The 24,469-nt window shown below is 39.5% G+C and overlaps 2 protein-coding genes and 1 long non-coding RNA gene across 5 annotated transcripts; 2 read left to right on the top strand and 1 right to left on the bottom strand.

The window, feature by feature from the left end:
- The first annotated feature begins 64 nt into the window (after positions 1-64).
- On the top strand, positions 65-4,200 carry eif3g (eukaryotic translation initiation factor 3, subunit G). The gene is made up of 10 exons (XM_082531283.1): positions 65-178; positions 261-307; positions 880-968; positions 2,094-2,153; positions 2,251-2,355; positions 2,471-2,666; positions 2,779-2,889; positions 3,448-3,584; positions 3,905-4,011; positions 4,097-4,200. Exons 1-10 carry the CDS (start codon positions 156-158, stop codon positions 4,110-4,112), a joined length of 891 nt encoding a protein of 296 aa, XP_082387409.1. The 5' UTR covers positions 65-155; the 3' UTR covers positions 4,113-4,200.
- A 221-nt stretch (positions 4,201-4,421) lies between these two features.
- LOC309705453 (intercellular adhesion molecule 1-like) lies at positions 4,422-24,090 on the bottom strand. 3 transcript variants are annotated; one of them, XR_014276553.1, is made up of 9 exons: positions 23,818-24,090; positions 22,378-22,653; positions 21,964-22,281; positions 21,601-21,864; positions 21,460-21,511; positions 14,748-18,476; positions 5,539-5,856; positions 5,175-5,435; positions 4,422-5,094 (listed from the first exon to the last, which is right to left on the bottom strand). XR_014276553.1 is itself a non-coding variant. In XM_082531281.1 (5 exons), exons 1-5 carry the CDS (start codon positions 8,104-8,106, stop codon positions 5,000-5,002), a joined length of 981 nt encoding a protein of 326 aa, XP_082387407.1. In that variant the 5' UTR covers positions 8,107-8,476; the 3' UTR covers positions 4,422-4,999. The 3 variants fall into 3 exon arrangements, 1 of the variants encoding a protein (XP_082387407.1); XR_014276554.1 differs by having other exon boundaries at positions 21,601-21,679; positions 23,818-24,087; XM_082531281.1 differs by lacking the exons at positions 14,748-18,476; positions 21,460-21,511; positions 21,601-21,864; ... (1 more) ...; positions 22,378-22,653; positions 23,818-24,090 and adding exons at positions 5,953-6,228; positions 8,076-8,476.
- LOC309705456 lies at positions 6,248-14,918 on the top strand. Its single transcript, XR_014276555.1, has 3 exons — positions 6,248-7,362; positions 7,599-7,690; positions 14,838-14,918. It is a non-coding gene; the product is annotated as an uncharacterized lncRNA (long non-coding RNA).
- Positions 24,091-24,469: the final 379 nt, after the last annotated feature.

Raw genomic sequence — 24,469 nt, 5'->3', positions numbered from 1 at the left:
TTTGGTTTTAGACAATGAGTTCTGCGCTCTTATTTTGAAGCAAAAAAAAAAAGGGATTACACTATACTTTTATTGTGAAGTGGTAGGAAGTGCGTACAGTAGCGACGCCGCTCGACTCATACTGCTCCGGTCCTAAAGTGAAGCTAGCAGTGAGGATGCCGTCGAGTGAATACGACGAGTAAGTTCTGTTTGTTTCATTTCATACTGTGAAGTCTTTATTGAGCTCAAAATAACGTGGCATTTTCGCATCTGTCTTTCAGCTCCAAGCCCAGCTGGGCTGATCAAGTTGAGGAGGAAGGAGATGAAGGTAAAGAGCCTATTATCAGCTTTAGCTAATGCTAACACATCTGCTGTAGTCCAGTGACTCAAGACGGAGGCCGGCTAGGCGGTTTCCACTTCCACGTGGTTGTTAGGCGTAAACGTAGAGCTAAAAATGTGTTTACCTGAGACATTTGGGTTGTCTAATTATGCAAAAGCTGGAGTGATATATTCGTGTGACTGACATGGATGGACGATTTATTGATGAAAAGAGTTACCGATATATGCTGAGGCCTGTAACAGTGACGTAAGCAGGGTCTCTCAGTACTAACATGAGTGCAGCTATCAGCTAGCAGGCTACGCTAGCAACACAGCTGTGTTAGAAGTAGGGTTTCAGCGCCACGGGTAATCAAAAGTCAATAAGTGTCTTATTGCAAATAAGAACACCCGAGTGTGAAATCCAATTCAGAACTGGATATTTGATCAAAAGATGAGCCTTGATGGTGCTTTCATTGAGAGTTTGATTGAATACGTGGGAAGCGAAGCTCTTCAGAAACGGGGCGTGAAAAACAATCGTTTTTCTAGCAGTTTCAAGGACTAAACTGAATGTTTTCTTCACAGGCACACTGCCATCCCCCAAGGAGACCATCAAAGGAAATATTAAAACTGTCACGGAATATAAAATAGATGATGATGGAAAGAAGTACAAGGTAATAAAACGTTTATTATGTCGTTTTTACAAGACTCATTATACAAAGTCTTATCTTCATTATATTTAAATGGTTAAAAATGCATCTATCATTGCATTTGTAGACCAATAGAGTTATAAGAATGGATGCAGTGATTGCATTACTTTTGTTAAGGAGATATAGATACTGTCTGTAGTGCTGTAGGACAAGTAGTTTTTTCTCCCACTCATTGATCCTTTGCTAAGCATGGGTGTCGCCCATGTAGTAATTGCAGTCTAAAACAGGGCTCTGGAGGAGCATGAAAAAAATGGCTGCACAAAAAAGTGCAGGAAAAACGGTTGTTACTGATATAACTGCAGTTCTGTAACGGAGTGTGATAAGGTTTATCATCGATTGTGTAAGGTTATCAGGCTTTAGTCTGTGGTGTCCATGGTCAACCCTGGGCTGCACCTCTGAAACCCTGTGGCACATGATGGGTTGTACAATTTATTTTGAGCATTAGAACTTCATAAGCTATGAGTAATATATGTTAAAAAGCAATTACAGGCACATTTAAAACATAGATACAGAGTAAAACCCATTCTTGTTTTCCATCTACTAGATTCTAAATTTACAAACTTCTCAATTGACATGTTATACAGCAAAGTTACAGATGTAGTCATTAAATGGTTTTTAATATTTCTTTTATTGATACCAGATGCCCTCTAGAGGTCATAGTTTCATCTGAAAGCTTCGAGTAAGACTGCATTTTTCAAGATTTGTATAGATTTTATTAGAGGCGCATTAGTTCAGGGTGGCTGCGGTAAAGCAGGTCATCTACTAACTGGAAGGTTGGTTGTTCGGTTCCTTGCTGCTCCAGTCTGCATGCCAAACTATACTTGGGCGAGACACTGAACCTGATGCTTTCATTGAAGTGTTAATGTTAGATAGAAAGCAAGGTAGAAAAAATGCTTTTGTTAATTGGTGAATGAGACATGTTGCATAAAGCCTGAATAGAGTAGATGACTGCTAAATGAGAACCAGTCCTTTTAACATAACCTTCTTAAATATTTGCACTTGCTGTATACAAAGAAACTTGTTTGTAATATTATTAATTAATATTAATATTGATTTATATGTTGTTGATTTTGTTTCTTTGTCCTCTAGATTGTGCGAACCTTTAAGATTGAGACAAGGAAAGCCTCAAAAGCTGTTGCCAGAAGAAAGGTCTGTCTTTAAATTAAATAAAAGTAAACCTTTTTCCACTTTATCCATGAGCAAAATAGTAAACTCTGTGTCAAACATTATCCCGCACTCATTTCAGAACTGGAAGAAATTTGGTAACTCTGAGTATGATGCACCAGGTCCTAATGTTGCCACCACTACCGTCAGTGATGATGTCTTCATGACTTTCATCTCCAGCAAAGAGGTGAGAGTCTTGCTTTTTTGTGTTGCTGCTTTTGTTTACTGTTCTAATAAAAAAAAAAAAGTTAACTATGGTGTAGCTTTGCCTTTTTACTTGATGTATCTTTTTCATTTTGTAGGACTTAAATGCCCAAGACCAGGATGAAGATCCGATGAACAAACTGAAAGGACAGAAGATCGTGTCTTGTCGTATTTGCAAAGGTGATCACTGGACTACACGCTGTCCGTACAAGGACACCCTGGGCCCAATGCAGAAGGAGCTGGCTGAACAGCTCGGGCTTTCTACTGGAGACAAGGATAAGCCTGCTGGTTCAGGTATCATGAACATACCATTCATATAGTCAAATTTTTGCTGTCAGATGTTCTGTTGCGGTTTGGTGTTCCTAAAGTTATCATGACTAATGTTGCATGCTTTTCCTTTCACCAGCGGAGCCAGAGCCTGCACAGCCTGCACAGAGCAAGACCGGGAAGTATGTTCCTCCGAGCCTGAGGGATGGAGGCACCAGAAGAGGGGAGTCCATGCAGCCTAACCGCAGAGGTGGGTGCACATTGTCTGCTTATACTATTCACACCCGTTATTCTTTGAGAAATTGCCATAGGCATTATAAAACATGGATGTAACTTCCAGGTCAGAAAAATGAAGCCAGTGCAGCAATGCAGCCATCTGGTGGCTTTCTATTGTGTTGCCACCAGATGGCGATAGAAATGCAGGGTTTCAAAAAGACTTCCAGTCCTATAGAAGTTTAGAGGGAAAGGCTTTCTTAGTTTATGGGCTCTCACTTATTTTTTTTTCACTTTTTTGGAAGTCTTAGTAATACTATGTTTCAAAAGGGAAGATGAAATTGCATGCTCAATGGCTAATGAGTTGTCAGTCAAAAGACATTACACTGAGCTTGCAGTGTTACAGTCACACCCAGCCTCCCAAATTGTGTCCAGTTTTTGCAACCGAGATGGCAACAGTGGAAATGCTAAACTTCAGGGCTTCAGAACAGATCTTTAGAAACTAGTGGATGGTGTAATGGTAGTGGTATTATGGTTGATAATGCCTGCACAGCCTCAAGTATTGTTCAATAGAAACACTGTTTGTTTTTGACAGCTGATGACAATGCTACCATTCGTGTCACCAACCTGTCTGAGGACACCCGTGAGACAGACCTGCAGGAGCTCTTCAGACCATTTGGCTCAATCTCAAGGATCTATTTGGCCAAGGACAAGAACACGGGACAGTCGAAGGTCAGTTATAAAGCGAACATTTGATTTAATAAAGTGTCAGCAACAATTTCTTAACAAACCTCTTTCCAAGACGGTGTAGCTGATAAATTGACTACAGTGTTTAGTTTTCTGTTCGTAAGAAAATACAAAAACATGTTGTCCGTCAAGTGTTCCAGTGAAAGTGAAAATTGAGTGCTTGACTTTATTATTGTCGTTTTTGTATATATTTTTTTAAGTATCAGCTGCTGAGTGTGGGTGCGTTTTCTTTTCCTTTTTTAAAAAACTGTTGACATTGAACTGAAACTGAGCATGGTTCAGTAATCTCATCCTGTTTCCAACAGGGATTTGCCTTTATCAGTTTCCACCGTCGGGAGGATGCAGCAAGAGCCATCGCAGGAGTGTCAGGATTTGGATATGATCATCTTATTCTCAATGTTGAATGGGCCAAGTAAGTTCAGTCTGTCAGTTTTGTCAATGTACTTGTCATAATGTTGTATAATCTTGTCGCTGACTAAATTTCACTCTCTTTGCAGACCGTCAAACAACTGAGGAATTCAGTGTAAATCCCAGGAAGATTCCATATTTTATTGTCATGGTAAAATATGGCTGTTACCGTAATAAAGAGAGTAGTTGTAAATGTCTTTGTCATTATTTCTTTTCTTTAATGCATTTTCTGTCTAGGCTTTTATCCTGAATTAAACCTTTACGTCTTCGACATTAGACAAACACTACATTGATTTTCTTGATTTGGAGACGTGAACAGAAAAGAGGAATGGAGCTCATCACAAAATCATAATTGGCAAAAATGTTAGCTGGCTTTACAAGACCTAAACAATTAGACAGAGATGATGACCATCGTGACACTTATTATCAACTTTATTTTTGATTTAATGTGTGCACACTTGTAAAACTGGATTTCAGATCAAAAATAAATTGACAAAAGACAACATGTGGCAAGTGAGCAATGCTGCAAAAAGTTACTAATCTTGTTTTCAGGAGATTATACCTAAAAACTGTAGTGTGCATTAGTGAGGACATACTAATACTGACAGGGATTTTAAGCGGTCAAATACTTGAAAGGTTTATGTTGATGCAATTTTTGTCCCAACTTTTCTTTATATTAGCACTACACAGTGAATCACAGTGAGCTTGACAAATGAAGCCTGCATTTGAAAAGATAGGCCTTATTAACTAATTATGGTGTCAAAAAAGTAAAACACTAAAACATCGAAAGAAGAAAAAAATACAGACGTTACAGTTGATAAGTACAATCATGTTTCCATAAAAAAAAATGTATGGATACAAATTGCTAAAACAAAACATGCTATTTGAGCTTTACCAGTCCTCGTGTTTTAATACATTTAAGAATGTAGCTAAAAAACTGAGGATTCAAACATGGCACAGAGCAAATCTTTTGGCTTTGAAAATACATTCTCTTATCTTTTGCATTTGCGATGAATCACTCCCAAAGTACAGATAACAAAAACAATTGCAGCAATTGCAATCGCAGCAATGGCCCCGGGACCAATACCTAAAGGAGAATAAAAAAAATCATAGATGATAAAATATAACAAGATGGGAAATGTACTGAATTAACTGATGAGAACTTACCTGGAGGTTTGTTGACTGTGAAGTATTTAGTCACAGTACCCTGGGAGTTTGAGGCGGTGCAAGTATAGACCCCTGGAAACTCAAATGGTCCAGTCAAAATAGGATAATTCACATCCTGATCCTTGTACGTCTCTTGTGCTGCTTGTGGGAATTGCCAGTGGTATGATGGCAAAGGGTTTCCTGTTGCATTGCAACTTAAAATGTTTTTACCAGCTGGCAAGTCCAGAGTCTCATTTGAAGCGCTGATAAAGGTTGGTTGGTCTGAGGACATATGTGAAATCAAATTGCACACAGAAAAACTTGAAAATGAAAATACAAAGAGAAATATTTTTTTGATTACATTAAGATCATTTTAAAAACTCACAGAGTACAGTCAGAATATGCGCCTCTGAACGCACTGGAAGAGGACGTTGTTCCTCTGGCCACAGGTTTAGTTTTGCTTCACACCAGATCTCAGCTCCATCATCATCTCTATGAGCAGTCAGAGTGAGGACAGATGACTTACTGATGGGAGACGGACTGGACTCATCAAATGTCTGAGAAGACAAGATCTTATTTCCTTTGTGCCAAAGCACAGAGAGATTTCTTGCTGGTGCAACATTAACAATGTCACACTGTATGGCAAACTGTTGGCTTTCCACCACTGCACTTAAATTCTTCAGAGACACACTGTCTGGCATTTCTGAAATAAAAAAAAAATCAAATGAATTAATTTTACCCAGTTATTAAGTACTAATGACATACTTGAAAAGTGTGAGACAAAGTTAAGGCTACTCACTATAAACAGTGACTGGTAACACTTTTGTACACTGATCACCATCATGGAGATTTACAAAACACATTGGCTCTAACTCCCACACTGGCACAGAGTCAATTCTTAAGAGAAGAGAAGTGACACCCTTGGTAAGGTCCACTCCTCCATATGGAGACTCCCATCCCATTCCATCGGTCTGGTTAGATAGTGAGGTGCAGTTAGCTGAAAAGGAGCCTTGATACCTTACCACAACACTAGGAGGGCTTATTTCTAACGGACAGGAAGTGCTCACAGGCTTTCCTAAAACGATACAGGAAAGCTTAAGTTAGGCGTATCATCAAATAGTAAAGAAAAATACTATCAAATGTGCATATGCTGGTAATGTTTCACTGTGAACCGTGGCTAACAGACCTGGAGCAGCAAAATTTACAGTTGGAAAAGCCTTGAGGAGGATACTCAATGTCCAAAGTGATGAATAAAGCCACACTAAATTATATAACTAACATTATCTGGGATCACTGTTGCAGACTCTTCAAGATTTGTTTCAGTTTGAGATCTCCCACCCACCCACTAAACTTGGTGAGGTTACTGCTAATAATTGAATGATTGAATTTACTTCAGTTTCAATGGGCACTCTCTATAGAAAATCTCTGACAAATACTAACAAGAGTAGTAGCTTTACAAGTCTTATTCAGGTTGTAGTGGGTTCACTAGATGTTCTTTGGGCTTTGGGAAGGCCACTCTAGAAGCTTAATGAGACATTTTCAAACAATTGCCGATTCCAAGATCACCAGTTCAAGAAATTGTACATAAATACAAGTTATTCAGATGTGTCACCATAAGAATGAAATTTCTGACCACAACTTTGTGTCACCTTAACATCCTCTATTGCAAATGCTGTCAGAATATAATTCCTTTTAACTGAGTAGATAATTTAACAGCGTATTTCCGTTTGCTTTGTTGCTACACCTGCTGTCACAAGAGTCAGTTCCGGCTATACAGAGCTGTCTGAGTTGAAAAGAAATCTTTGAGCGCACAGTGTCTTCCAGAGATGGACTGGTGAACTGGCATACCGGGCATTTTCCTGTTGGGCGACGCACTTTTGCGCCGATGGGCCAACTGTATTGCCCAATTCAAATCTCCTAGACATACCCAGAGCTAGCCCTCCAATACTTTTGCTTTGCACTTGCGCAACGTGTGGAGCAGTGTTTAGTGCGGAAACAGTGGCGAAAATGTGGAGCTGAAAAGATGAGCGAGAGAAAAAAAAATAGATGCAGGAAAATCTGACACATGTTCACTGTGCAGCTAATATTAGCTGCACAGTGAACAGTACCAGCAACACCTAGTAACAAGCCCTTGTAGTGACAGGACGGCTACCTTCGCAAGTGAGGGCTCACTTGACCGCATGAGATACAGAAAGGTGTAATTAACATGGTAAGGAAATAAGTTGATTTAAGGATTAAAATCAGGATCCAAGTAAAATGAACGGATACTTTAACCATAGTCACTCCAAATACCTAAACTGTGATTTTTAATTGCCACGTGCTGCTAGCCCAATAACAACTGCGCCAACCTGATCAAAAAGAAAAAAAAGCTTCAATATTAATAATTTAAAAAGTGAATATATTCATAATATATCTGTACATGATATTTTCTGTCTATTTGTGTAGTGCCGACCTCTCCATCGCAGACGTAACGGAAACCCTATACGCAGACTGACACGGGCGGGACTATAAATTCGGGTTTGGGAGACGACTTTCAGGTAATCCAGATTCTCAGCCTACAACTCTTTTTTTCCCTAAGTCACTGTGAATTACCATCTTTAAGTGTTGTTAGGAAAAGGACATAGGAGGTAGACTACTTTTCGAAAACAGGCCTACATATAATGCTCACAGCTGCTGACACGTGTGCGCAATGTAAATTTAAAAGTTTGTTGTTTGTGGGACTCGTCATGCATATATACCAAAAAAAATGATAATAAACGGAACAATCCTAACGGGACCTTTGCACTTTGAGTGCTCAGACCCTAAAAACGGAGTTGATGTAAAAGAAACAGCGCGCTTCATCCGAAAGATGGGTTCCGTTCTGAAACTATAATTTGGTAACTTTAACAAAGTAAAGAGCGCAAAGAAAAAAAATACACTTACCTATCCACGCAATAAAGATGAAGAAAAACATAGTGTTTTTACCAAGCGTACAAAACCCTCAGAAGGAAACTAAAAACGAAGCAGATCCACCTGAACAGCTTTTTCTAAATGTGCGCACACTCGTGCGTTTCTTCCTTTCGTTTTCTTTCGTCAGGCGCAGAAAGACTACGCCCGTGGAGGAAAATGCAGAGTTATTTTGAAGAAGTTAACAGTTTCCTCACTTTCTGATTTGCACAAGCAAAATTCTAAGTATTGCACAGAAGGTTGTAGTTCATACGTTATATTACACGCAATAAAAATGTCTTGCACTTGCTGTGATTTTGCGAAATAAATCCGCCCGAGCATCTAAACACATGAGTGACACCATACTTAGAATAAGAAAGTGTTTGAACAGCGAGTCAAGTTCATTGATTTCTCTTTGTGTTCGGTGAAAGCTAAAGAAATAGTTGGGTTTAAGCAGTGTGTATGTGTTGGGGGGGCGTGGATTCTGTTATTTCGCATTTCATGTGCGTCCTGTAAGACCGTTAGACGCTCAGTCGAATAACCCTGTGTTACAATAAACCCTCCTCACTTCACATAGCGTCAATATTAAACATGATATATTTAAAACGCAGCATCAAAACATGTTGCCAACCAAACAAATGAATGAACAAATAAACAGGATGCTACAGTCTGATGTAATAACATCTTCAAAATGTCAAATCCTCTTTCGCAATCACTTCTGCAAAGATCCAGGTGATGAAATGGACAAGAGGCTGTTGGATTTTTGCAAAGATAGTTCAGACGAGGGAAAACGGGACTGTTTTGACAGCAGTATGTACCAGTGACGCAAAATGAGTCAGGACATATGACTGAAACAAAGTCTTCTGTGTAGAAGACGGGAAGAAGCTAAGATTAAATCTGATTAAGGGTTGCATTTGTAAATACATTTACACTCACAATGTTACTCCTAAACAACTACCGTACTGTAAATGCTTAAAGAAAGCTGATGAAATAATGCTTTTTTCTTTCTTTATTTTCAGTTTTGAAGCATGACTGGACTAACCATCCACTGAGCATGCATTCATGCAAATTTCCCCTTAGACTGGTACTCGTGAGGCAGGTTGTCCTTGGAGATGTGGAAAAGTTCAGATCTTCCCCTAAATATTAGGAATCGTAAAGAAATCATTTAATCACGAGAAACAATTAAATTTTGGCATTCTCTAAAGAAAATAAGATCTCTGACAAATACCATCGTGACTAGTAAATAACAGTTCAGTTTGTTGGTTATTCACATCAGATAACGTGTAAACATCCATCCATCCATCCATCTTCATCCGCTTTGTCCAGGGCCGGGTCGCGGGGGCAGCAGCCTAAGCAACACGTGTAAACAGTTCATGTTAATTTCAAAAATTGCAATGTTCCTTCTTTTTTTTCCAGTTCTGCATCTGGTACAGTTGCTTATCTTGGGGCCACTGTTGTTCTTGGGGTTGAATTTGTTGCATTAAACTTCATATGTAAAAAAAACAAAAAAATAATTTTGTTTTCTTATGGAGACTCCGTGCACTTTATATAAATCCAATGAATAGGCTTTGTTGTTCAAAAATAGAAAGGTTTTATGGTCAGAAGATTTTTCATGTTAATCATTTGTACCTCATTCAAAGCTGCAAGGTTAATGGAGCAACTCCATGTGGGCCTTTGCACTTTCAGTGTTAGGAATCTATTTAAAAGGAGCTTATGTAAAATGAATGCACTCTTTGGAAGATGAGTTCCACAACAGCATTGTAGAGATACTATAGAGATAACTTTAAGTAAAAAGCTCAAGAGAAAAAATACTTACGTATCACTGCAAAACAAAAGATGAAGAACTGCATCATGTTTTTACCAAGTTTCACAAGAAAATTAAATATAAAGCAGATCGACCTCAACAGATGTTTTGAAATTTGTGTAGCTGACCCCAAAAGCTGTTTCCTTTGGCTCTGAGTCACAGAAAAAACTGCCCCTATACAAAGAGCTGCAGCATGGTATACATGAAGTGAACATTGACATGGGCGTTGACTCACTCTATCGTTTCCACAAGCAAACGTTCTAAGAAACTACATGCAGTGTGAACATTCAATAAAGACATCTTCCTGTTAGTTTGACAAATAAAACCACAGAGGCTCCTAAAGACAAGAGAAAGGTCCAATGTGGTTTGTAGCGATATAATATTTCAACTGCAAACTCGCGTAAAATGAGTTTGTCGTGTTCTGCTTTCGTTTTCAAAAGACTGAAAGAAGATGTTCTTGAAAAGGTTACAGTACTGAGTATTCACACACAAAACAAAATGGAGTGATAAAAGTGAACTCAAAGAAAGTTGAGTGCAAGAGGAAATCCATCAACGCTCAACCTTTCACGAACCAAGAGGAGCATCAGTACTCATCAGCATTTGTCCGGGAGGGGGACAAGCCAAGGACTAGCCCTTCACCCCCGGACCTAAGCCCGCTGAAGGTTGCCAGGGATTGGCAGATGCAAGTGGACTTGGTTCAGAGGCCATTTTTTCCCACAGAAATTGTAACAACTACTCTGCGACCAGACCTCGCCCTTTGGTCCAACTCCCAAAAACTTGTTTACATCATTGAGCTGACAGTGCCGTGGGAGGATGCAATGGAGGAAGCCTTTGAGTGTAAGAAGCTGCGGTATGCCAACTTGCCAGCTGAGGCAGAGGACAGAGGCTGGAAGATCAAGGTGCACCCGGTAGAAGTGGGGTGCAGAGGCTTTGTTGCCAGTACAATAGCAAAACTGCTTAGAGAGATTGGAATCAGAGGACAGGCCCAACGGCAGAATTGAGAATTAGCATAGAGAATTAGCTCCCGAGAGGACCAGTCACTGGCTGTGGCTAAAGAGTGATGTCAGCCCTCTTTAGCTGTGGGTAAAGAGTGATGTCAGCCCTCTTTGGCTGTGGCTAAAGAGTGATGTCAGCCCTCTTTGGCTGTGGCTAAAGAGGGCTGACATCACTTGAGCAGCTAAAGCAGTCAGCTAACCATGAGACACATGCCCAGGATTGATCAACCCGTGGTGTGCCTGCCACAGGAGAGGGCATCAAAGGGGTAGAAAACCTAACACTAGAAACTTTGCTGTTTGACTGATACAGCTGTCTCAGGGCCTCCTGGAGGCCGTGCAGTTAACCTCATGGTAGTGAAACCTAAAGGAGGAATGGAAGAGAAAAAAGAAAAGGAAAAATGTTCCTGCTCTTCTTCTCTTTTCTGGAAGGCAGTGGGGAGGTAAAGCATACAGCCTGATCCGACAGGGAGGTGTAGGAAGCCAGATCAGGCGCCCCCCTTCCAGCTCACCCGATGAATCCAAGGTCCACTGCTGACGATATGTCCCAAATTTAATATGATAATCTAGATCAGATCTCTAATCCCTAAACGTAACCAAGGAAGGTAAAAAAATAGCAGATTAGCTTGGGATAAAAGACTGAAACACCCTGTGAAGTTGGAGCACACAAAAATGTGTCCAGCTAGTAAAGTTTCTGGGCTGCCTTTCCTCATAACAGGCATCTCTCAAGACTTTCTCCATTTGAAGCAATGTACTATCAGGGATTGTAACATTTAGTCCTTTTACTGAATTTAAAAAAAAGGTATTTCTGTCAAGGTCACATTCAGTTTCATCCACATGTCTGGAGGGTTACCTAGAGAAATCATGAATTCAGTCTACAGTAGAGATCAGTTTATGAATGAGATATCCAAAAAGGTTTCCAAAATCCATCGCTGCTCCTCTCCTGGGTGGGGAAACGAAATCCAAAACCAAGTTTCCAGTTAACCTAAATCATGGGACTGGTTCCAGAATAATCCACAGACTCTACTCTCCAACAAAACTTTCCACAAATGAAGGCTTTGCTGGTGGAGATGAAACATGATTCTTCACACATAGCCAGCTGACTCCCCATGAATCTTGACCAGGAGGACAAGGCAAACTGAGTAAGTCAGAGAATCAAGCAAGACCACGATCTCAAACATAACAAATGCAGCCAAAAGAGTCCGACAATATAATGCAGTGATTTACAAAGTGTTGGCTCATCCCCCTAGTGGGCCATGAAGGCACTGCAGATAGGCCGAAGTGATACAAATTCATTCTGATGAACAGTGACATATATTTATATACAAAAATCAATCAAAACTGGTAGTAGGAGTGGTTTAGTTTGTGATATTAGTCATTACTCTGACCTACATTTACTGCTCTTGCATTAATAATATTAATGTAACATTGCTTCTTTCTACACTGGCACAAAGTCAGTTTTAAGGGGAAGAGAAGAAAAATTGTAGGTAAGGTCCACTCCTCCATATGAACACTCCCATCCCATTCCATCTGTCTGGCAGAAATTTGTAGCCAGCAGCCTGTGAGATTTATGTTTTTTGCATACATTTTTAAAGGAAATGCATCACTTTATGTTGTATTTTGATTAGATTGAGGATTTTATGGTTTTAGTGATGCAGCACTCTTGACTCTTGGAAATGGCTGGTATACAGCAATGACATGGCAGTGATTGACAAGACAAGTTAGTGTGTGTGAGTGTAAAAGAAGCATCAGCTGGAGTTTAAAATGGCCTGTATTTATATAGCGCTTTTTCTAGTCCCTAAGGACCCCAAAGCGCTTTACACAACCAGTCACACACACATTCACACACTGGTGATGGCAAGCTACATTGTAGCCACAGCCACCCTGGGGCACACTGACAGAGGCTGCCGGACACTGGCGCCACCGGGCCCTCTGACCACCACCAGTAGGCAACGGGTGAAGTGTCTTGCCCAAGGACACAACGACCGAGACTGTCCAAGCCGGGGCTCGAACCGGCAACCTTCCGATTACAAGGCAAACTCCCAACTTTCACATTATGAGCTTCAGAACGCACCGGAGGAGGACCTTGTTCGTCTGGCCACAGGTTCAGCTTTGCTTCACACCAGATCTCAGCTCCATCATCATCTCTATGAGCAGTCAGAGTGAGGACAGATGACTTACTGACTGGATGGACTGGTGTAGTGCCAGATTTGTTTTTTCATGTATTAATCACATATTTAATCACTAGTTCGAATGCTTATGGAATGTTAACACAGTGAGGCCATTGTAATGGGAGACGTTAAACAGATAGTGGGACTCCTGCTTATCAGGGATGTAAATCCTTAGGTGATGGCCAAGCAGAAAACAAGGTCATAATTCTCTGTGAGGGAGAAGGTATAGCCCCCCCGTGAGAGGGGCCAACGTGTAAGTTTGTGGAATGTTCTTTGTCTGTGTGTCTGTATATAAGATGTAAGGGCGATGGCCACAATTCAGAGATGGTCCTGGTGTTTCACTGGGATGCTCTCTCCACATTGCAATGTGTTTATTAAACCCACTTCAAATCAAGCTCACTGGGTGTGTTGCAGGTTATTGTTAAAATTTCTACAACACTGGACTCATCAAATGTCTGAGAAGACAAGATCTTATTTCCTTTGTGCTAAACTACTGAAAGATTTTTTGCTGGTGCAACATTAACAATGTCGCACTGTATGGCAAACTGTTGGCCTTCTTCCACTGTACCTAAATTATTCAGAGACACACTGTCTGGCATTTGTGTAACAAAAAGGGATACAATTACAGTTTTTTTTACAGCCGCTAGGACACATTTCACAATACTTAGGTCACTTTTGCAAAACTCTTCACACAATCCTCCTAACTGACCTTCAGCTTGGCAAAGCAGTTCATTTCACATTCAAAATGCACTACAACTACCAAAACACTTTATTCAGGTCTCAAATAAACTCATTCTTCCAGAACACTAGCAAAGGTTGACAGCCGACAAACACACTTTGTCACCCACAAAACAATGACCTAAAAAACACTAACAACATGTAGCATTACACAGTGTTTTCTTGTGTAAAACAAGGACACATCTCTGTTTATAATTTCAATATATGTTACTGGAATGAATCAGACATCATGCAGAATTCGTTAATATTTGTTTATGTACCGTATTTTTATTTTTTTGCACTAAGTAATCCCAAAATACAAGAATTTGTATACACACCATCCACTGATACACATACAATAGTAATGCTATTCTACTCTACTCGGTCTTCTCCATTTGGCCACAGGTTCTCATCCACATCACATCTCATGTCATCTAGGGCAATACACCTAGGAAAGAATCTTCTGGCATGCCAGAATTGAAGGAGTTGAAAAATTGAAGGAGTAACACCTGTGTAGAGGTTCATCTACAATGAGAATCAGCTGTGGCTGGTTAAACTGCATTTTTAGATTTAAAATATGTTTCAATAAAATATTGCTGTTGAATTTTGCTGTCTTTTTAAGTTTTGCATTGTGTTATTGTTTTGGCCATAAGTTTAACAGTTTTGAAAACAGTATGTAAGTACATGCAAAATGTCCTGTACGTACAAAGATTTTTGGCAGTTGTTGTGTCTGAGTGGGAAGATAATTCATGAAATTTGAGAGATGTAGTCATTGAATGCATTTTGTGCCAAAACAATGATAACTGATCCTCAGTTTAGCCCACATAGACTTCTGTTGTGCTCACTGTGTGAGGAGTTTTGCAAAAGTGACCTAAGTATTGAGAAATGTGTCCTAGCGTCTGTAAAAAACTGTAATTCATGTTATTTTCATGTTATTCAGTGAATACTAAAAATTGCGTGCTCAGATAAAGTTAAGGCTACTTACTATAAACAGTGACCGGTAACACTTTTGTACACTGATCACCATCACGGGAATTCATATAACACATTGCTTCTATCTCCCACGCTGGCACAGAGTCCATTTTAAACAGAAGAGAAGTGACGCCCAGGGTAAGGTCCACTCCTCCATATGAAGACTCCCATCCCGCCCATTCCTTCAGTCTGGTCAGACGATGAGGTGCAGTTTGCTGATAAGGAGTCTCCAAACCTTACCACAACTCTAGGAGTGCTAAGTTCTAATGGACAGGAAGTGCTCACAGGCTTTCCTAGAATGATACAGGAAAGCTTAACATAGGCATATAGTATGATACAGCAACATTTAAATTCGGCATGTGGTCAAATAGTAACAATTAAAAATAATAAAATGATAAATTTAGCACATTATTTCAGCTCTGCTGGTATTCTGGATGCATGGATACATTAATTTGCATATCCTTTTAATATTTAGGCTTTGATTTTACTGTGAATTTTCTTTTCTGATCACTATGGTAATGTTTTGCTGTGAAACATAGCTAACAGACCTAGAGGAGCAAGATTTACAACTGCAGAAGCTCTAAGACTGAATAATGTCCAAATGTGTTACGACCCTCCCACTCTCAACAAAACACCGCCTACCATTTTCTGTTGGCTGGTGTGAGAGGATCATCAGCTAATGCAGCTCAACTGTGTCTTCCAGGACTGTTACTGTTTATACTTTTTTAGGCAATGTTGTTAATTGTGCTATGCAGTATGGATTAATACCCATTGTCCGCCATGAGGACTTACACTTTACCTTAGTTGATGTTAGAAACTTTTAATCCTTTACAGGATTTTCATTTTCTCAACCAGAGTGAATTGGTGATACTGGGACAGGAGGTTGAAGTTGCAGTATAATTCTAAAACATTTAATTTCATCTTATAAATGCAAATGAAAACACTTTTTCTTTCTATGCTCTACAGTTAGCTTATTTTAGTTTGTGTGTCAGGAGAACAAAGTGGTCTACAGATTTTTACTACACTTACTTTTCTTCAGTTACAGCACAAGAGTGCGCTAGTGAAATGCAAAATTGTTTATCCAAATAAAAAAAAAGGTCATTAAAATTAAGCAAAAATTGAAAAAAAGAAAAAGTAAAATCACAGACTTAAAAATATAGTTTAAGTGGACAGAAAGGATTATATTTAAAAGGAGAAAAAAAAAAGAAAAAAAAAGAAAAAAGACAAAAAAATAAAAGAAAAGAAAGGATTATATTGATTTTAATATTCATACAATAATGCAAACACATAAAGATACTTGCAAAACAGGTCATTTCTTTATTTTATACCTAACCACTTTGTAAATCCTGGTGACTACAGTATTTTTACCAGTATGACTAAATATACTAGGCATAAAAGCCCAAAAACATCAGAAATCCCTTTTGGCAAGTCAAACACTTTGCAGTCAGATCCTAAACTTCAGCAGGCAGCTGTCACGGCGGGGTGTACTGATTAAATTTTGAAACTGGACCCAAAAGCAGGACACGGAGGACGACAAAACTGTGATGAACTAAAAGCGAGCCTCTTCTTGTGGCTGATATAAAACTGTTACAAACAATAAGGCAAAAGCGCATGAGGGAAACTGTGAAGGGATACACCCAAGACTGAACATCATCATGAAACACACTAACATGACATGGGGGATGACAACAGACGACCTGACACAGACCGAACGGAAACACACTGACTAAATGCATACAAGGGGTGCTCAAGGGAAGTGACCACACAAATTAACATGACACCACAGGAGGAAGTGAAACTAAACACAACAAGCAATGAACACAAGACTCTTTCAAGATAGAACAGGAAACATGGAGACGTAGACATGACACGAACTTAACAAGAACCACACAGACATGAAACATGACAGGTAGACACACGAACCAGGGAGACGACGAAAAAGGGATCTAAGAAACAAAAGACTAAAACAGCAACTAAATGAGCTAAACTGAAACGAAAACACAAAAAAAGGTACATTAAACTCAAAAACTTGGTCACACGACCCAGTATCTTGACAGGCAACAAAGGCAGTGATGAGCAGACAGGCTTATAACATTGTAGCCTGTATTTGTACTTGTATGTGAACTGTAGCCACAGTTTTATTTTGCTAGCCATTAATTATGGGACAGTGCACTTCAGGTCATTTTACTGAGTAACAGGAAAGGAATGTAATACTTTCTTTGTTAAGTAATTAATAACGTACATGTATGTACCCTAACCCACGTGCATTACTTTTAAGAAAAATAATGAGTAATGTGTAGCAAGCCCAACAAAATTGTTATAGCATAACATCCTCAGTTTAACCAGAACATTTTTCTAATAGTTTAACAAGCCCTCTTTTAGATGAAATGATCAAATCATAGAAAATAAAATTTTTTAAAAAAGAGTGAATGTTACCACCTTGAAATGACTGAAACGTAGGAATGAACCAGACCTTACACTAATTCCACAGCTGTGTGCAAAATACAAGTTTTTGAGCATGTTTAGACCCAAAAAATGTGTTTTATTTCCATTAATAACAGTTAAATTGATGAGTGGAGTAATTAAAACCAGAGATTTCCGATTTCAGTGTTTGTCCCCTCTTAAGAAATGGGGATGAAATTAAATTTTTTTAAAAATCATATCCAAATATGAGTTTTTTTATGATTACATTACAACAACAGATTACAACAAAACACACTTACTTATCTAAGCATTGAAACTGCTCAAAATTAAGAACCAAATCAAGTTTTCACCAAGCGTGCATACAATGAAATTAAAAATAAAACTTTCCTCCGTTTTGTGGTGCAGAAAACAAGTCAGCTCATTTCCTGATTTACACATTTAAAAATATGTGTATGTATATGTATATATGTAAGCGCGTACGTGGAAATATGTGTGTGTATGTATGTACGCATGCATACATGTGTATATACATATATGTATGTATGTATGTATGTATGTATGTATGTGCGTGTATGTTTATATGGGTGTATCCGTATGTTTGCAGGGGTATGTATAACTTGTACATATCTTTCTTGTGTAAATTTAAATTTGTCTGTGATTGTGTAAATACTTATGCTATTGCGTACTTCACACATGGAGAAATGCCAAACAGCCTTTCATTGTTCTTGTAACAGTGACAATAAAAGCTGTTCTATTGTATATCTAAAAGTTGTAAAGATGTGTGTGGATCATACATTAAATTGAGCACATGAAAAGATGTGAACATGCAATAAAATGTCTTGCATTTCCTGTTTTCTGAGAGAGAAAAACACAGGCGTGCGTAAAGACTTGATAAAAATCACAAGCGGTTTTCTAAAATTAGAATTAGAAAAAGTTTCAGTTGACAGTCAGAGGCAAATTTGTTCCTTCTTATTTCTGTCCAGCGAAAAGTTAAAATAAATGAATAGCTGAGGATGATATCTGATTATTAATCTGTTTTGTTTATACACATGTTTACACTCATAGTGTTGCTGTTAAACACGTTTCTGCTAGATTAAATTTGCTTGTTTGGACAGCAGTCTCTTGATTAGTGGAGCTTTAGCGATAGCTGACAAGATGGTGCATTTTTTCAGCTACAGCTTTAAAACAAGCATGCACCCATTCAAATTTGTTTTATACTGGTACTGATGAGGTAGGTTGTCCTTGGAGATAGTCGCCTTTCTTGCATGAAAATATGCCTCTGTGTGTCGTAAAAACTAGAAAAGCAAGGAAGAGCAGGGCCCTGTTTCAGGAAGCCGGTTTAGTGGAAAAACTGAGTAAGTATACCCTGAGTTAACGAAAACTCTGGGTTTTCGGTTTCACAAAGCGAGTTCAGCTGCAGCCTGAGTGAGTCACTATGACGACACACGCCGTGAAGCTAACCTGCCCCCTAGCAGGTTTACTACAACTAACCCTGACTGTCTCCGCCCCTTTGTCAGAAACCTGACTGTAGGAAGTGTCAGACATGGCGTGCTCCTTCCTTGAAGAGCCAGTAGATCGTGAAGCCCAAATTCTCCGCAGAGCTCTCCACCGGGAGAGAATGATCAGAGCGCGTTTGGACATTTTATCATTTCCTGATGATTTCCTGTGTGAACGTTACCGTTTCTCAGCACAATCTATAATTTATTTGGATAACATCCTCAGGCCATATATTACGCATGTGACACATCGCGGACATGCTCTCAGTTCTGTACATATTATTTGTATTGCACTTCGGTTTTTTGCAAACGGGAGCTTTCTGTATAATATTGGTGACGCTGAGCACGTTTCCAAGGCTACCGTCTGTCGGGCAGTCAGGAATGTTACAGTTGCACTGAAACGTCTCCTGTACTCGTTTGTGGTGTTCCCCGGTCACAGACCCACAAGATTTATCAAAGAGGGATGCCACAAAATTGCAGGTATCAGGATGAACAAAACTTAATTTATGATGTGGTGATACTTGGACTACTACTTAAATTTTACATTTATTTTCACGGTTCCCAGGCGTGATTGGCTGTACAGATGGCACTCACATTCCAATCATTGCTCCTTCAGTAAATGAAGGAGACTATGTGAACAGGAAGTCTTTCCACAGCATTAATGTACAGGTACATAGTTCCCTGTAGCATTTCAAACTAACAAATTATTTCATTATAGTAATGGATGCTAATTTGTGTTCTCTGCACTGTGAAGATCATATGTGATGCTGCCAACATTATCACAAATGTGGAAGCCAAGTGGCCAGGCTCTGTCCATGACTCACAAATATTCCGTGAATGTACACTGAGCACAAAATTTGGACATGGTGAGTTGAGAATACTTTAAAATATATAAAGACCAATTGCTTCAGGGACATTTGAACTGAAGTGTATCCTTCTGTCTTAGGAGAGTTCACTGGCTACTTGCTTGGTGATAGGGGGTATCCATGTTTACCCTATTTGCTTACCCCTTACCCTGACCCTGAACCGGGCCCACAGCAGCGATATAATCTGGCTAATTGCAGGACAAGAGCCAGAGTTGAAATGACTATCGGAATGCTTAAGGCCCGGTTCCAGTGCCTGCAAAGACTCAGGGTCACCCCAGAAAGGGCATGTGACATTATTGTGGCATGTGTGATTCTTCACAACATTGCCACAATTAGAGGAGAACACTGTCCTTCTGAACCAAACATCAGCAGTGATCCAAACCATGAACATCCTGACCCTCCCACGGACATACAAGATGGAAGAGCAGTCAGAGACACCATATGTCACAATCATTTCTTTTGACCCATCACCTCAACATGTTGAAAGAAGAATAAACAGATTTTTTGTTCAACTGGCTTTATTGGTCGCCTGTGTTTCCTGTACACAAAGTATTAAAAGATGTAAACCTCATAAAGTGTCTCTGTTGCTTCCTCCTCTGTATAACTGTCAATGTTTCTTCATTATTTCTGAGCAAGAAATACAATAGCATTGCTGTTCTACTGTAAACTCATATAATCTGTGGAGTATTACTCACAACTGCATGTTGGTCTGGCTCAACAGGAGGCTGCACCAGATGCAGTACACCATCACCATCAACTGATAGAATATGAGGTTTATACAGGTCACTTATAACTTACAAGGGACCAAATGGCAATTAACAAACATACCAAGCACCTTACACTTCATTGTCATTATGCTCTCAAAGACAACCAAGGCTGAGGGAAGGCAAAATCAGTAGGAAAATAACTTCACTACAAAATAATTCATTATGGTAAAGAGTTTATCAAATGAATGTGTCGCACTGCAAAGGTGACTGTGAAGAAAGGATGTATGCACATCATGTATTATTTTGAATTTACCCCTTATGTAGGCACTTGTGTCTTGCGGGGTTACTGACTCAGAGGATGTCCCCGCAGAGATGCCTTCGGCCACAGGGCGCCCACTGTTTTGGCTGAGGGCCAACTGCTCAGCCTCTGTGAGTGGTGGTGGTGGAGGACCCCCACCTGTTTTTCGGGCCTCCGCTTTTTTTCTGTTGGCTATAACGGGCCACATTTGAGCATACAGAGTAAGCAAATATGTACTTGTAATGTGCTCAGATAATTTCAATAAGTGCTTACAGAGGGGAAATTAATGTAGCCTCTAACTGCAATTGATTTACATGGGACAAACAGACCAAGCACTATGGCTCATAATACAATTACACCTTACCTGTTTGGACTATATTTTTATATTTCATTTTTACTTGCTGCCAGGCACGTTTGGGGCCTGTTGGGTTGCACCTGCGCTCACATCACATCACAAAATAAAATGTATAAAATAACAAATAAAATAACATATGATAAAATAACGTGTTAAATGGGTGGAAATCCCTAGATCAATGTTTATATTAACACTCACGCATTGACTCTGTCGGCTATGTTTTGCCATGCATGCTTTTGCAGCTGAGGCTGTGTTACTTTTTTCCGCGGAATTTGCATGTTATCGGCATATACTGCCATCAGAATTTCGGCCTCAAGCGCTGTAAGATGCATTGACCGCGCCTTCTTTCCCTCCGTCTCCATGGTGACTCGCTTAATCTGTGCTCCGCTTATCAGGGCTTTATGTATCCTCGTCCGCGCGCTTCACTTGGGGTTAAAGCAACTCCGCGTTGACTGAACTAATTGTTATCAGCCTTTCTGAAACCGAATATTCCGAGTTGGACAGTTCGGGGTTACTCAACCGTGAGTGTCGTTTTTCACTCTGAGTTTTCTAAACCGGCTTCCTGAAATAGGGCCCAGGAGTCCAAAGGCCACAAGTAGTCTGACTATTGCTGTGATGATTGTTTGATCTCCTGTGAGAGATGGGAAAGTTTCTTACATAAAATCAATCGCAAATCCCAAAATAAAGATTTAAACAGACAAAGAACTGCCAAGAACTTACGTGGAGCTTTGGTGATGATAAAGTATTTGGTCACAGTGCCCTGGCTGTTTGAGGCGGTGCAGATATAGACCCCTGGAAACTTAGATGATGGAGTCAAAATAGGATGATTCACATCATGACTCCTGTACCACACTTGTGTAAAGTTTGGGAATTGCCAATGGTAGGATGGTACTGGATTTCCTCTAGCTGTACAATTTAAAGATATTTTGCTCCCAACTGTCATTTCCAAATTCTCATTTGGATCATTGGTGAAGGTTGGTGGGTCTGAGGACATCCAATCAAAATACAGACAAAGAAAGAAAAGCTCATGTTTTCAGTATGAAATCTTGTGGTGATTAAATTAAGAGCATGTTAAAAACTCACAGAGTACAGTCAGAGTATGAGCTTCTGAACGCACTGGAGGAGGACCTTGTTCCTTTGGCCACAGGTTCAGCTTTGCTTCACACCAGATCTCAGCTCCATCATCATCTCTATGAGCAGTCAGAGTGAGGACAGATGACTTACTGACTGGAGATGGACTGGACTCATCAAATGTCTGAGAAGACAAGATCTTATTTCCTTTGTGCCAAAGCACAGAGAGATTTCTTGCTGGTGCAACATTAACAATGTCACACTGTATGGCAAACTGTTGGCCTTCCACCACTGCACTTAAATTCTTCAGAGACACACTGTCTGGCATTTCTGAAATAAAAAAAAAATCAAATGAATTAATTTTACCCAGTTATTAAGTACTAATGACATACTTGAAAAGTGTGAGACAAAGTTAAGGCTACTCACTATAAACAGTGACTGGTAACACTTTTGTACACTGATCACCATCACGGAAATTCACATAACACATTGGCGCCATCTCCCACACTAGCACAGAGTCAATTTTAAAGGGAAGAGAAGTGACACCCTGGGTAAAGTCCACTCCTCCATATGGAGACTCCCATCCCATTCCATCAGTCTGGTCAGATAGTGAGGTGCAGTTGGCTGAGAAAGAGTCTCCAAATCTCACCACAACTCTAGGAGGGGTTATGTCAAATGGACATGAAGTGCTCACAAGCTTTCCTAAAAATAAATAAATAAATAAAATAAAACAATAATACTGGGAGTAAGGGACTTAAGGCGTGTGATGAGTTTCACTCTACCATCTGAGTTAGGTGAATGTTAATGTGAGTGCAAATGGTTGCCTGTCTCTCTGTGTCAGCCTTGAGACAGACTGGCGATCTGTCCAGGGTGTACCCTGACTTTCACCCTATGGCAGATGGGATAGGTGACCCTGATAATGATAAGCGGACGAGAATAGATGCATGGACAATATTGCAAATTGGGTGGTTGTAATATACTGACCCGTTTTAGGTGACACGTTCCATTTAACTTTCAAGAGTGGTTTGATTTTTGATCACACTGTTCATAACTCTGGAGTTAAAATATAGATGGACATATTTTTATTGTAAAAAACCATGAAATTGTTTGTGTTCCTCTGTTACAACATTCATAGTTTTACTGATACTTAACATAATGGAAGATTTGGAGGTTAAGAGAAATTGATGGAGCTACAGAGGCCTTGAGGCACAAACTAAATGTTGAAAGTGAGATGAAACGGCGAAGTACTTTTTTTGCATAAAGAATAAGTCATACTAAATTACATTAAAATATTTTTAGAAAATCTGTAAATGTCTTAAAATAGGATAAAGGAAAAATGATAGATATAATAAAAACAAACACAGACTAAAAGTAAGTCCCAATATAAAATTATAATATAATTTGGTCACTTTAGTCTCTAAAATACTTTAGCTGCTTTAGAGTTGCTAAATAATGATCCATTCATTGAATTACTGCAATGAAAGAAGCAATTTGTAGCATATTTGGATTGAAGACTTCTGGTCAAATGTCTAATGACCTGCAACTTAGTAAATAATAGGACAATATCTAAAATATAACAGCTGCTAGGCTTTTGGGGGTTGTTTGTTTTTGGAGGCAGCAAATTTACACTAGAAAGACTCCAAGTGATAAATGCTAAAGATTTTAGATAATGACTTCATAAAGTGGATTTAAATTAAACTGATAATCTGAAGAAATAAAAAGCTTATGACCAGTGCTAATGTGGTTGAAGGTTTTCTCCTGAAGAGGAACTGGACTTTGTGTTAAAACTATAGAAATATAATATGGTAACTATATAACAAAGCAACAAGCACAGCAAAAACAAGCAAACAAACAAAACAGACCCACCTGTGCATGCGATTATGCAGCTGAAGATGAAGGGCCGCCACATCATGGCTTCAACAGATGTGTTCACAAGTGCATCAAAGTTCAGAACTTTCCTCCTGAGTCCGAGATTAACAGATGGATATTTTGGTAGATGCAGATACAGTAAGTCTTCTTTAGCCAGAGGCAAATCTATTCTAGCCTGTACTGTTCAAGAAAAGAGAACTCAAAAAAGCCATACTAGTCTTGTGAAGAACCCCGCCCCCCCAAAAAACCAACAAACTAAAGAAAAGAAAAAAAAAACACAACACACACACTTGCAGACAAGTTGCGGCGTCTGTTGTTCCGATTTAACACCAGGGCCCTGTTTCAGGAAGCCGGTTTGGAAAACTCAGAGTGAAAAACGACACTCACGGTTGAGTAACCCCGAACTGTCCAACTCGGAATATTCCGTTTCAGAAAGGCTGATAACAATTAGTTCAGTCAACGCGGAGTTGCTTTAACCCCAAGTGAAGCGCGCGGACGAGGATACATAAAGCCCTGATAAGCGGAGCACAGATTAAGCGAGTCACCATGGAGACGGAGGGAAAGAAGGCGCGGTCAATGTATTTTACAGCGCTTGAGGCCGAAATTCTGATGGCAGCATATGCCGATAACATGCAAATTCCGCGGAAAA

Source organism: Aulonocara stuartgranti (genome assembly GCF_965226115.1).
Source record: "Aulonocara stuartgranti genome assembly, chromosome: 4".
Lineage (NCBI taxonomy): Eukaryota > Metazoa > Chordata > Actinopteri > Cichliformes > Cichlidae > Aulonocara > Aulonocara stuartgranti.
Note: the sequence above shows the minus strand (reverse complement) of the source record. Positions and strands in the feature narration are given on the sequence as shown.

Bases quoted from the DNA above. Each gene is read 5' to 3' on its own strand.
- eif3g (XM_082531283.1), top strand. From the start codon at position 156: ATGCCGTCGAGTGAATACGACGA. The intron at 179-260 runs GTAAGTTCTGTT...TCTGTCTTTCAG, and splicing joins CCGTCGAGTGAATACGACGA to CTCCAAGCCCAGCTGGGCTG. The intron at 969-2,093 runs GTAATAAAACGT...TTTGTCCTCTAG, and splicing joins ATGATGGAAAGAAGTACAAG to ATTGTGCGAACCTTTAAGAT.
- LOC309705453 (XM_082531281.1), bottom strand. From the start codon at position 8,106: ATGTTTTTCTTCATCTTTATTGCGTGGATAG. The intron at 6,229-8,075 runs GTAAGTGTATTT...GTATCGTTTTAG, and splicing joins CATCTTTATTGCGTGGATAG to GAAAGCCTGTGAGCACTTCC. The intron at 5,095-5,174 runs GTAAGTTCTCAT...ATTCTCCTTTAG, and splicing joins CACAGTCAACAAACCTCCAG to GTATTGGTCCCGGGGCCATT.